This window comes from Carassius auratus, chromosome 37 (assembly GCF_003368295.1).
Source record: "Carassius auratus strain Wakin chromosome 37, ASM336829v1, whole genome shotgun sequence".
In the NCBI taxonomy this organism is placed as follows: Eukaryota; Metazoa; Chordata; class Actinopteri; order Cypriniformes; family Cyprinidae; genus Carassius; species Carassius auratus.
This window is the reverse complement of record NC_039279.1, coordinates 1,439,225-1,453,308: the sequence shown is the minus strand read 5'-3', so window position 1 is coordinate 1,453,308 and position 14,084 is coordinate 1,439,225. Positions and strand designations below refer to the sequence as shown.

The window sequence follows — 14,084 nt, the reverse complement described above, 5'->3', positions numbered from 1 at the left end:
TTACAAATGCAAACATGACACAGAATATGGAAGTTATTCAGTATTCAACTTTGCCAGCAGCATGTCTTCATGGCCTGTGTGTGTATGTGTGTGTGTGTGTGTGTGTGTGTGTTGAGCAGTCGTCATGTCCTGCGTGCTGCAAGTCTGTAAATGCACCTGCTCAACATCTTCCAAAACACTCAAACACTTCCTCTTTCCTTCATTTGGCAGCATTTGTTTCTGATGAGCAGCAGATGTTGGACTCAGAGGAACATCTTGATCTAATCTGGAGATTCATGAGCTCATTCATGGACTTCCACTATCGGTTTCTCACTATCTGCACAAACCTGTAACCAATCGCACCTGTTCTTCAGCTAAAACACATTCTCCCTGTCAGGTATTCACACAGATCTCATCTGGACTCAGTTTTACTGTAATCTAAACATGCTTAAATCAAGATTTTAAAAAGCAGGAACTATTACAGACAATGTAAACAAGTAAAACCAGAAACCTTGTGGAAAAGAAGCTTTCCAACCAGGATCCATCATGAACTTTGACTCCTGCCAGCATGAATTAATAAACCTTACGTTTCAGATCAGCCTGAATTGCATTTTGAATAATTTGTATTAAATATAATATAAGTCTTGCATTACAAAATGATTTGAAATCATTTTTAAGGTCCTCAGTGGATTTTAGTTGCCTTCAACTCAAGTCAGAATTACTATAATTATGTTCAACATCACAAAAACTATTTCTTGAAATCATATTGTGAATAAGCAAGACATTTCCTCATCTCTGTCTGAATATTTGCATTCAATATAAATTGACAACAACAAAAAGAAATTACTATCATTTTGTGTTTCTCACTTTTAAAAATCATATTCACATTATAGTCAAACATATAATTATGAGCTGGAAACTCAAATTTGGATTAATGCTCTGAATTTGATACATGTGAAAATAAAATGTCAGAGTGTATGAAAATAAGTCTGTTTAATGTAAATTGATCTTGTTTTAGAAGTGCTTTAAATGTGTTTAGACACATTTAGATGTGCTTTACTGGAAAAACAAGACAACATTATTTAATTAATTAGTGGAATAATGAGAATTCGAAGCCTAATAATTATCATAAAATATACATCGAGAAATAAAATTGAGAGGTTACGAACGTGAATCTTAGGATAACACATACAGGTCATATTTCATCCCAATATCTCAAGTAAAAAATATTATTATATAAATGTTCATAAAATTTTAGTTTTACACTAATACAAATAAGGATATATTATTATATAATTTTCTTTTTTTTATAATAATTAAAATAATTTTTTGGTTAACACTTTAGTAAAAGGACCAATTTTCACTATTAACTAGTTATTATTAGCATGACTATTATGAACATATTAGCTGTTTATTAATACTTAAAAAGCATTTATTCTACTGCATGAGCATATTCTACATCCCAAATCTTACCCAATACCAAAACTTAACAAATAACTTACTCAATATTAATATTAATAAGCAGCAAATTAGCAGTTTATTGAAGCAAAAGTTGTAGTTAATGGTTTGTTAATAGTGAGAACTGGACCTTAAAATAAAGCATGACTCATTTTCTTTATATTTTGGGATAAATGATGACTTGCACATGTTTTCCTGGTAAACTCTTAATTTAATTGCTAAATGTAACACGATACAGAAATTTAGGTAGGAAATTATTCCGTATCCAGTGTATTTAACGGGTTACAGTACTGTAAAATTAACATTATGATTTTCCATTGAGATGCTTTAAAACAATGTGTGTGCTATACATATGAATTTGACTTGAATTAATCACGTAGTCATGCACTTTGCCATCATTATAAACAGAAATCACCTAAGCCCAGTTATGAGTGTAGCGTAGCGATGAATCATTTATGAGAAAGAGGACAAGAAGTCATGTAATTATGGTAATCCAGACATGAGCGTCACATTAGATTCAGATTCCTCATCTTAACACTTCTGCGCTGTTCTGGAGTTGACACTGTATGTATGTCTATGGAGATGAAACTGCTCAATTATGAGATCAGATTTGGTTCAGATGGATCTCTGAGCTGCTTAAAGTCGAGATGAAACGCTGTTCACCGAGCGTTCAGATATATTGTATGAGTGAAACTGTTCAGACAGATGTAAACTCACCCCATGTCCGCTGCACTTGGCCGAACAGTCGTGAACCCCGAGCACACTGATATTCTGACACTGTCTGTTTATACACATCTACACACACACACACACACACAGGGAGAGAGAGAGAGAGAGAGAGAGAGAGAGAGAGAGAGAGAGAGACTTCATTTAGTTCTGTCAGTCAGAGATGATTGACAGCTCAACGCTCATCAAACACACTGACGTGATCCATCCAAATGTCCTCACAGCAGCAAACGGGTGGAAAAGTGTCTTATGCTGCGTTTCAGCTTTATTTATGACTTTGTTTTATTAATACTGTGATGTCAGGGTAATTTCCAATTATGTCAGGCTGTAACCAATGAGGCCATTCATTCCTTAGTTAACATCCCTGATTTCATTCATGACTCAGTTCTGACTAAACATCGTTGAATTTTGCCTTTGCATAGCACCAGTGACTTCTATAGATTTTGAAGTGAATTAAAAGACATAAGATCAGGCGATAAACATGGATTGCGGCAAAATGCCAACAGTGTAAACTCCATGAGGTTCATGACATGCTTGCGACATCCGAACAGTTGATGACTACGATAGTGTTTTTTTTCCCCCTACAATGGAAGTCAATGGTGCCCATCAACTGTTTGGATACCAACATTCTTCAAAATATATTCTTTTGTGTTCAACAGAAAAAAGAACCTCATACAGTTTTGGAACAAGTGGAGGGTGAATAAACGGAAGTGAACTTCTCCTTATTAATCCACACATATATGCTCTAGTTTCACTCGAAATACCCTAGAAACAACATAGCAATGCCATTTAACCCATTCTGCCATCCTGATGTTGGTGATCTGAACGAGCTTGTGTTAAATAAGCAATCTTCTCATTATTTACCATGTTTTCACCACATTTGGTGCCGGTGAGCACGAGGCCCGGATCCGGCATGTCGTCTCCCAGGTACACATGCGTCCCGCGGCAGAGGATACGCCCTCCTTCCTGGAGCGGGATGTTGGTTTCTATGGAGACTGCATTGGTGCCAATCACCGGCCGGTTGGCTCCGCCCTGACACTGCATCTTCCCACATTTAGCATCTCTGGAAAACAAGAGGAAGAAACCATTTAAAAAATATGACTTCTAATAAAAGTAAATATAATGATTGATAAAATAATAGTAAATTAGTAATTTATTTGAAATAAAAATATATTACAAAAATTTTCAATTAATATAAATATTTCGTTGAGGTAAAAATAATAATTATATAGTAAAAATAATAAAATAAATATAACAAGTTATATTTGCAAATGTATGTGTTTGTGTGTGTTTTACATTTGTATTTTATTTTTTTACATTTAGCCTTGTTTCATTTTTTTATTGATTTGTTATAATAATAATATAAAGATATTAAATATATTTTACAGATAAACAAATATTGTATATATATATATATATATATATATATATATATATAGACTTATTTTCCCTGCTGTCCAAACAGACCTGAGACCCATTTCTGGGTTGTGAACTTATCTAAAATTCTGAGCAACGTTTCCAGTCTAACAGATCCCATTTTATGAATCAGAATTTCCCAGACTGACACATCTGCAGTGTTTTCACAGCGCTGAAGTGTGTTTCCTCTGCCGAGCATCGTGGTAATGGGACATTAAAAACACAGAGAAATAATGAGGCATCCTCTCCACTAAAGACCAATTACTGCATTCAGAGGGCAGATTCTCACGCAGCTGCATCCAAAAAAAGAAAGAAAGAGACAGACAGACAGACAGAACGTGGCTCGAGTCCCTTTGGCCAAAATAAAGAGTCATTAGCGTCCGAAACCCTTTCTCTCTCCGTCTGTTCACCTCAGTCATTAAAGTAATTACTACATCGAGGATGTGATCCGTGAAGCACTTAATAAAGCAGCCAATCTGAGCTCAATTAAAACGAAATTTATGAGAGGTGTAACCTACAAATTACTGTCATTTTTTCAATAGGCTTCTGTTCTCTCTTTTTTTTTTAAGAATTGGGTTGTTATTCATCTGTTTGTATGTGTGAGAGAGAGACAGTCAGTCAATAAAGAACAGAATGGGAAGAACCTAATGAGAGAAATTCATTTCAGATTTAATTTAAACCCTAAACTGTCATTTTAAGTGAAAAACACTTTCAGTAAATAAACATGTAAAGTCCTTGGAGGTTTTTAAAGGTACATTTGTTTTTCTATCTTCCTGAAGTGCACCAACTAAAAGCAACATTCTTCCAAACATCTGTAAGATACAATAATTAATTTTGCAACAAACCAACAAACATCTGCTCAAATCAGGGTGCTATTTGTGAGCAAACCGAGTGTCCATCAGTCAATATTACGTGACTGATATTTGTCATTTTTTATATTTTCTCTTACCGTGCTTCACATTTGGCGAATGATCCCTTTGCGTCTTTTCCACAGTTTCCATATGGATCTCCCGCTGAGTTGACTCTTTCGAAACAGATTCCTGGAGCTGGCTTTGCACCTGTTAAACACAAACACAAAGTTTTCACGTACACAGACCAATGCAGTAGCTGTTCCTCCAGGCCTGCGGGTGGCGCTGTCCTCACCCTGTCCCCAAAGTGTGATGCACTGCTGCTCGTGTGTCTGGCAGATCCCGTTGTAACAGTGTCCATCCACACCTTGACAGTCGTGTCCGTCGTGCAGGTAGACATTAGCGGGACAGTGAGGATCGGCACCTGTGCAAAACTCCGGCAGGTCACAGGAGTTACTGGACTCACGGCACGGAGTCCCTGCAGGCTTCAGCTGCACAACAAACACATCATGAAATCTGGCAAATATATTAATGAGACAATATTTTAATATTAATAAGGCAATAACACAATGAAATCCTTTCAGTCAATACAAATTAACTGTTTACTTTTATCTTAATTTATTTATGTTCCTGGTTTTATTGTGAATGATTCCTCAGTCCATGTCCATGTTCTAAAGAATAAAAAAAATTGATTACTTTAGAATAATATGCACTTTTACTTACTAAATTTGGTTGCTTATTTAGGCATATAGTGTTTTAATAGCCAACTTCTGATAAGATTATTATTATTTATTTAAAAATAAACAAATAAAATTAAGCACAGTGAAAACAGCCATGATTTAAGAAAATGTTAACTTAAGTAAAATAAAAAAAAAGTAACTATTTAATTTAATATTTTGTATACTATTTTACATTGTATTAAATAACATTATCTATTATATATTAAATTATTATAAAGTAATGCAACATTTAATAAATGTTCCTGAATAAATGCCATCCTTAAGTTCATAAATAAATTTTGCTGCACATTTTTAATTTAAGTACATTAAATTAGCAAGGTATAAAAGAATCAACAAATAAAGTGAATTAGGCTGAAGGTCAAAAGTTACCTGACAGTCTTCACAACACTGTCCATGTGCACAAACGGCCTCCTGTTTCAGTGTGCATGTACTGGCATTACAGCAGGGATTCAGACACTCCTGCAGAGACAGAGATTTAACACTCATAACAGCAGAAATATTTATAGAGCAGCATATTAGAATGATTTCTGAAGATCACGTGACACTGAAGACTGGAGGAATGATGCTGAAAATTCAGCGGCGCATCACAGGAATAAATTATATTATACAATATATTCATATAGAACACACTTATTTTAAATAACAATAATATTTCATAATTTAACTGTTTTTACTGATTTTTGATCAAATAAATGCAGCCATGGTGAGCAGAAAAGACATCCTAAAAAATATATATTTTTTCTAATTGAGATGTTACTCTATATTTGCTTAAGTGTACAAATCATGTCAATAATTTCCCAGATGTTTTTCTTTGACTGCTGGCTGGGTGGAATTTCATAAATTGTACATGAGCATTGTTGTCGGATGCAGAGACACAAACAATGTACGTTTTCAGCACTGCCAGCAACCTTTCAGCAAAGACATCTTTGAACAGATTTAAACCCTCAGGAAACACCTGAAGCATTCAGACACTAACAAAAGCTTTTCTCTGCGGTCCTCGCAAAATCTCCTGGTCCAACGTGACAGATGCTTCTCATTCTTGCGCTTCTTCTCACAACGTGGTTTCAGAAAACACTCGGTTGTTTATTTCGCTCTTGTCACAGATTTGGAGGAGCGACTGCTAATGATGCACGACTCACTGGAGAGTGTGAAAATCACAGCACATATGCGGCGCTTAAGGGAATCATGTAAATGTCTGCATGAAATATGTTTGCAAAAAGCGAAACATACACACATGAGCTCCGACGTACCTCCACATCTCCGCAATCGCACTGCTCTCCCTCCTCGACATATCCGTTTCCACATTTCTGGCCTCCGTAGAGCACCTTCACCTCCGGCATGTTGAACAAACACATGCCCACACCTTTCTCCAAACTCGCAGCGAGATCCTTCTTACTGCATGTACTGAAGACTGTAGGGAAAGGGTACCTGAAATAAATCAGGTATATTACCTCAGTAATGATTTTTAAGAAAACAGACTGTTCAGTTTTGTGACATTCAACATATGCACATATAAATGGACCAATCAGGCAGTGGAAGTCGTGCCAAGGAAATGACATCACCCTGTAATTGCTGACTGGCTTGAGGACCAATGAAATGAGTCCCAGAGGAAAGAACAGCAACAGATAAGATATATTTACAAGTCCTTCGTCTGTAAGAAATCACACTGACTGGATTCACCAGATTGTAAATTGGAGGCAGCGGGAAGTCAAGTGTGTGTGCAGGATGACACAATATATTACACATGGTTTCACTTGGACCGAATTATCCAACAAACCAAGATTCTAATAGACTGGTTTGTGTTCATTTGTAGTGTTTGCTTATGCAAATATCACTATTACAGCCTAGCAACTAAACAGCAATGCACACACAAAAACAATTAGGGAACACTTTAACAATTGTCACGCAACATCCTAACACAATTCCTTAGAAACCACCCACAGCACAAAAAAAAAAAAAAAAAAAAAAACCTCCAAAACATGCGCAAGCAGCCAAGTATAAAAAACAAAATAAAAACCCTTAGAACACCATAGCAACCTCCAAACCAACATTCCAAAAACCACTCGGCACAGCTATAGCAACCACTCATAATGTTCTTCCAATGGTATATCAACATGTTAAAAAACACTCAGAACCATAGCCATAACAAACACAAAGAAACACACCAGTAACCACCAGTGTTGCCAACTTAGCAATTTTGTTTCTAAATTTAGCAACTTTTCAGACTACCGTAGCAACTTTTTCTTCCAAAAACACCTGGCAGCACATTTAGCAATTTCAACAATTTATTTGGCAACTTTTAGCAACTTTTGATAAGTGACTCAGACAATAAAAAGGCACACATTTTTCATCCAAATTACACAAAAAGAGGAAGCCAAAGATGCCTAGCAATACACATCATGTGACTTGAGTTAGCTGCTGTATGCAGGTGTCCAATTTAATAATAATAATTTAATAATTGTTAATTTACACTTTGTTAGTACCTTAATAATGTGATTGTTGATCAGTTGATCTGTAACTCCAAAACACAATCAATAATTTAAAATGCAGGTATAAAACCAATACAGAAAATTATTTCATACAGCAACATACATAACATGTTAAAAATAAACTAGAACAACAAAGCAACTCCCTTGCAACCACCCACGTGTTAAAAACATGCAATCGTATAACATTACCCTGTAATTAATTGCAACATGCTAAAAGTATTTTAAATGAATTAGCAACTTTCCTAGTAACACTCACAACATATTAAACACCTACATAACATACTACATAACTTTTTCTTTCCGTGTTCACCAAACCCATCTTGAGTGTTTACTGCTAAAATGCTCATTTTTTGTTTCATCTGATCATAGAAGCCAGTCCCATTTGAAGTTCCAGTCATGTCTTATAACTGAATATGCTTTAGTTTGTTTTTGTATGAGCTAGGATAATTTTTCTTGAAACCCTCCCAAACAACATGTGGTGATGTAGGTGCTGTATGACTATTGTTTTAAGGTTTTCTAAAACCTGAGACTCAACTATTTATATAATTCTCTAGCTCTGATCCTTGGAGAGTCTTTAGCCATTCAAACTCTCCTTCTCACCACACATTAGGATGATATTGGCACACATCCTCATCCAGTCAGTTTCGTAACAATTTCTGTTGATTGGAAATCCTTACTTATTGCCATGATGGTGGAAATGGAAATTTTCACTATTGTAACTCTTTTCTTAAAGCCACATCACTAATTTGTGAAGCTCAATTATCTTTTGCTGCACATTAGAAATATATTCTTTGGTTTTTCTCATTCTGATGGATGATTAAGGAAATTTGGGCTTTGTTTTCCCTCCTATTTATATTTCTGTGAATCAGGAAACCATTGCTGGATAATTTCATGTACATAATCACCCTGGAGTGCTCAAAACTGTGAACATAAGAACTCATAAGAATTTCTAGGGGTGCCAAAAATTGTGTCCAATGTGTATTTGAGAAAACATTTCATAATGATATTTCCCCCCATTTTAAATTCTTATTATCCAATGAAAGGTTAGATTTTTGTGATTTATTTTAAATAAAATAACAAAAGGATTAACAACACAGATTTATTTTCACAGCTGCCTTTGATCATATTTAGCAAAGGGTGCCAATATTTTTGGCCATGACTGAAGCAACATGTTAAAAAAAAAACACTCACAATGCCATAGCAACTGCTAAGCAAACACCCACAAACCTTCTAAAAACACTTAAAGCACCAATGCAACTCAGAATGCAACAACAACCAAATAACAACTGCCTAGTAACCACCAACAAACATTCTAAAAATCACATAGCAACCACCAACCAACCTTGTTAAAAAATAAAACCGCATATGCTGGTTGGGTAGGTTTTGAAACATGGTTTAAGCTGGTCTTTAGTTGGTTTATGCTGGTTGAGTAACTAGCTCCTGCTCAGGAACAGCACATAACTATAGCTCAGGACCAGCTTAAACTACTTTAAACATACCTAACCAGCATATGCTGTTTTATTCAACAGCATTGTAGAGGCAAGTTTTGAATGCACAAACATTTTATTTTCTTCTAATTCTTAAGTACTTTAGTTCTCCGTTTCCAACACACACACACACACACAGTAAAAGTGGCCCACAAATCCACTCTGAATAGCATTGCTTCCCCGTGGAGTGTAACAAAATGTTTTGCCGTAGCATCTACATGACGAAATCCCAAGTTTATAAACATCCCAAGAGTCAGAGAAATTACATCCCTCGTTTCTGACTGACAGCGACGTGAGAGATCCAAGAGAGAAGCATATGGCACATATTAGGAGTCTGGCGGATGAGCTCATGATCATGAACACCATCTGTGATCAGGGAGGGTTCTTAGGAGGATTTAATGATGGTGATCGTAAAACTCTTGCAGGTGTGAATCATTACATTCAGCCAATTTCATTAACACACTGAACGCTACATCACTAAACATCCTGATGAATTAAATCAGTATGATTGGTTGAGTTACAACATACGCTATAGATCTGGAGGTTAAGTATTCAATGCAGACATTCTTACAACATACAGTATTATAAGAATATTTAAAGGGGGGGTGAAATGCTATTTCATGCATACTGAGTTTTTTACACTGTTAAAGAGTTGGATTCCCATGCTAAACATGGACAAAGTTTCAAAAATTAAGATGTACGTTTGAAGGAGTATTTCTGTTCCAAAAATACTACTTCCGGTTTGTCACAAGTTTCGGAAAGTTTTTTTCGAGTATGGCTCTGTGTGACGTTAGATGGAGCGGAATTTCCTAATTATGGGTCCTTAGGGCACTTCTGCCGGAAGAGCGCGCACTCCCGTATAGCAGAGCACTGAGAGGCTGAGCACAGCCTGATCAGAGCGAGAGCGTCGCGAAAAGTCACAAAAGAAGTGTGTTTTTGGTTGCCAGGGCAAGACAACCCTGCACAGATTACCAAAAGAGAAACAGCATTAAGGGACCAGTGGATGGAGTTTATTTTTACAGAGCATCAACGGAGTTGCGCAAGTGTTTTTGTTTGTTCCCTGCATTTCAAAGATGCTTGTTTTACAAACAAGGCCCAGTTTGACGCCGGATTTGCGTATCGTTTATTTCTTAAGGATAATGCAGTCCCAACGAAAAAGGGTCACGATCGTGTGTTGGAACCACATGCGGTGAGTAAAACTGCTTCAAATATCTCTGTGTTGTTAATTTAGCTATCGGCGCGTAAGCACATCAAGTAAACAACATGCGATGTTGTCATCAAACTGCACTTTCCACATGTACAGCTTAAAAAAAAAAAAAAAAAAAAAAAAAGACGACATAAAGTGGAACTTAGTCATTTTCCAAAACCGCTAAGCAAATATATACAGTTTCAGTACATACCACATAGAGACTGATTGCTGATGCTGCTCTTGTTAAATTTCAGCCTCTGGATCTGATTCTGGATCATAAATATACGCTGAATCTGACTGTAAGCCATGGTTTGTTTTGGATGATGTTTTTTTCCTCACAGTAATGTCACAGTTTCCACATGCTCTCAATGCAAAAGCCTACTCGCGCTCGTGATTCTTTAGCTCCGCCCACACGTCACGCCTCCAGCCGGTCGTGTTTTTCCGGGAAAAACAGTACAGACTATCTTTCTCTTATGAATATGATAAAACTAAAGACTTTTTGGAGTTATGAAGGATGCAGTACTACTCTATAAGTACTCAAGATTTACAGGATATTGAGTGAAAATGAGCATTTCACCCCCCCTTTAACTATTTGCAAAGCATGTTATGCAAAACAAATTACATTTCTAAAATATATTACAATATAAATGAATGAATGAGCCATTTATTATGCATTGGTGTATATGAGGGGTCAACCGCCACCAGTGTCCAGCATCCACCTGAATGATGCGATGGCAGCCACAGTACAACCAGAGTAACACAACCAGATGTCATCTTCAGACCGAACTGCTTTATTAAACTGTCACGCAACATCATGCTTATCTGGCTAAAAATGAAGCACAGCCTAGAAAGTTGAATGTGTGTTCTTCAGACGGAAACTCATAACACGCCTGTTGTTGCTTGCTTTTCTTCTGGAGGTTGAAGATTCCTCGAGTCCTGTGTGACTGTGATGAGTTTGTATTTGATAATAGCTCTTGAATTACTGAAATTGTTTGGCACAGATGGCTTTGATTGGCTCTGATGCGATCGTGAAGTGTGTGACACGTCTCTGCTGTGAGATGTCATGCAGAGAGAAACATCTGTCAGTGCTGTCAAACACGTCGTGCAGTGATAGGAACCACACAAATCCAGGTCGTCTGGTTCTGCTCTGGATTTCCAAAATCAGCCTGAAAATTTTTCTCAAAGAGCACGATGGGATATATATAACACATGAAATGTTTCATATTTGGCTGTTGCATTTGTACAAATTAACATTATATAGATCCTGTCTGTCTGTAAGCTTTCCAACAGATTTGGTTTTTGGATACAGGAAACTGAAACCATAAAGGTTGACATTTACCAGCTAAATACTGGAAGTGATGATACAATTTAGAGTACTCTTTTATTTTGATCCAATACCATGTACTATCAAGAAATATATATATATATATATATATATATATATATATATATATATATATATATATATATATATATATATATATATATATATATATATATATATATATATATATATATAGAAACACACACACAATCTGAAAATTCATGCAGTTTGATGCAAATTTATATAATATACATAATAAAATAAAAATAAAAATAAAGAAAATATAGAAAAAGATAAATCATTTTCTAATCATTTACCTGCTAAACAATTTGAATAACAAATAAAACTAAAAAAATAATAATAAAATTACTAGTTAATTTTGTTTATTATAATTAATAATAATGAAAATAATTAATTTGATTAATTAGTTATTATAATAATTATTGTATCATATTATTATATATGTGGGAACATTACTTTAACGTGAAGATCGATCCTCTCGATAAAACATTATTATAAAAAAAAAAACAGAACAGCTGTGCTTGAAACTGAACTGAAAACCAGTGCTAAACCAGCACGGACAAGCATGGCAATTTGAACTGGGTTTGTAAAACCAGCTAAATATCAGCATATTTTTACACTTCTGTAGATAAAAGTATGTAAAACTCACTGCAGCAATGCTAGGATGACGTTTCTTTTCTCCTGCTTAACCGGTATTAACAACAAATGATGGCAGATTTTTCCTTTTTGGGAGAGCTATTTCTTTAAACTAAATGAGTAACAAGTGTTTAATACGTTCACTTTCTAAGCTCAAACTTTGGCAACCATCAGGTAAAGCACTGGGCAGCGTTTACCTCCTACATCCTCAGATCTAAAGCTTATCTTTTCAGCATGGACCAGCGTTTGGTTCAGGATCCAGTTGGCTTTGCTGTGGCCATTAGTATGCAGCAGAACCGCCAAATGCTGTGATGTTCACTGCGTTTCTGGCACACATACTGAGACAACAGGGCGAACGCAAGCAAGGAAATCTGGCTCGTGTCAGCCCTCATGCTTGCTGGACCAACTGTACCAGCGACGACCAGTGCCAGTGTGGTATAAGCCTGCGGGAGGGTGAGAGATAAGCAGATGCTTCTTCCTGCCTCCTGATGCCAACCCAGAGATCAGCGCTCAGCGATAAGCCCCAGCGACTCGAGTGTGTCTAAGCTCTCAAACACATCCTCTGGATTGGGCTCAACAGGAGGCCCACACAATAGAGATGCTGCCAGGGGGCACAGAGATCTCACTGTGAGTGGGGTTTGTTCTCTATGAGGGTATGAGGAGCTTCCAAAGACACTATAGTTGCACAGGAACAAATATAGCAGCATTAGGAGCCACAGAAGCTGGGAGCTCAGTGGAGAGAGTCGCCAACAGAGTCCTGCGGTAACACTATCAGGATGTTGTGGCCTAGTGGTTAAAGAGATTGACTCCTAACCCTAAGGTTGTGGGTTTGAGTCTTGGGCCGGCAATTCCAATGGCTGCCCACTGCTCCATGTGTGTGTGTGCACTTTGGTTGGGTTAAATGCAGAGCAGAAATTGTGAGTATGGGTCACCATACTTGGCTTTATGACATGTGACTTTCATTTACTCTTCCTCATGTTGTACTGAACATGCATGAACAGTAAAAAATATATTTTCAAGAACACTGGGGTCCAGACAACATTGGACCCCATTGTATTTCGCAAGTAAATGTTGTAAGGTTTGATTGTTACGTAAAATTTGGTGTCTTGGCCTCAGGCAATTTTTTTTTTTTTGTTTCTAACCACAAATTAAAATGTACTTTCATCTAATGTAGATTTTGAAATGAACTGAAATGAGATAAACATATTGCAATTCATTTCTCAAATACTAAATTCATTTGAAGTGAGGGAGCAAACAGGAAGCAAAATTGAAAAAAGTAGAGTTTAAATACCAGAAATATAGAACCTATAGAATTTTTTTAATGTATATATGTTCAAAGAAATTCAACGCAGGAAATGCATTGTGGGAAATGTTGTTTTCCAGCCTGAAACACAAACACATGTATTTATAAAATAAATAAAATAATAATTTAAATATCTCAGAATTATTTATACTATAAAATTTCCTGTAATCGTGTATATTTATTTAAAAACCAACATTTGTACTTTACTAAATTGTATTTTTGTACTTTAATTAATTGTTTATGCATTTATGACCTATATGACCCGCTATATATAAATTATTTATATTTATGCATAAACATTTAAATAAAATGTTAACATTTACTTTAAATGACAAAGATCAGTTTAATTATAATAAAAATATTTAAATACAATTCATTTGAATAAATTTTAAATTAAAATTTTAACTTTCCCAGAATGCATTACCTTAAAGTTAAAGGTCTTCAAATTACAATTCAGGAAATTTCTAT

The 14,084-nt window shown here is 35.8% G+C and overlaps 1 protein-coding gene across 2 annotated transcripts in view; it reads right to left on the bottom strand.

Moving 5' to 3' along the window:
- LOC113055846 (disintegrin and metalloproteinase domain-containing protein 12-like) overlaps nucleotides 1-14,084 on the bottom strand; it is a 77,989-nt gene that overhangs the window by 8,581 nt on the left and 55,324 nt on the right. For both annotated transcript variants that reach the window (XR_003277585.1, XM_026222213.1), the window contains exons 12-17: nucleotides 6,418-6,595; nucleotides 5,537-5,626; nucleotides 4,723-4,918; nucleotides 4,529-4,637; nucleotides 3,028-3,226; nucleotides 2,155-2,232 (exon numbers count right to left, since the gene is read on the bottom strand). Coding sequence is in view for 1 of the 2 variants with exons in the window: in XM_026222213.1 (XP_026077998.1) it covers nucleotides 2,155-2,232; nucleotides 3,028-3,226; nucleotides 4,529-4,637; nucleotides 4,723-4,918; nucleotides 5,537-5,626; nucleotides 6,418-6,595 (850 nt within the window). In the remaining variant the exon portion in view is untranslated. The remainder of the gene's footprint in view (nucleotides 1-2,154; nucleotides 2,233-3,027; nucleotides 3,227-4,528; nucleotides 4,638-4,722; nucleotides 4,919-5,536; nucleotides 5,627-6,417; nucleotides 6,596-14,084) is intronic.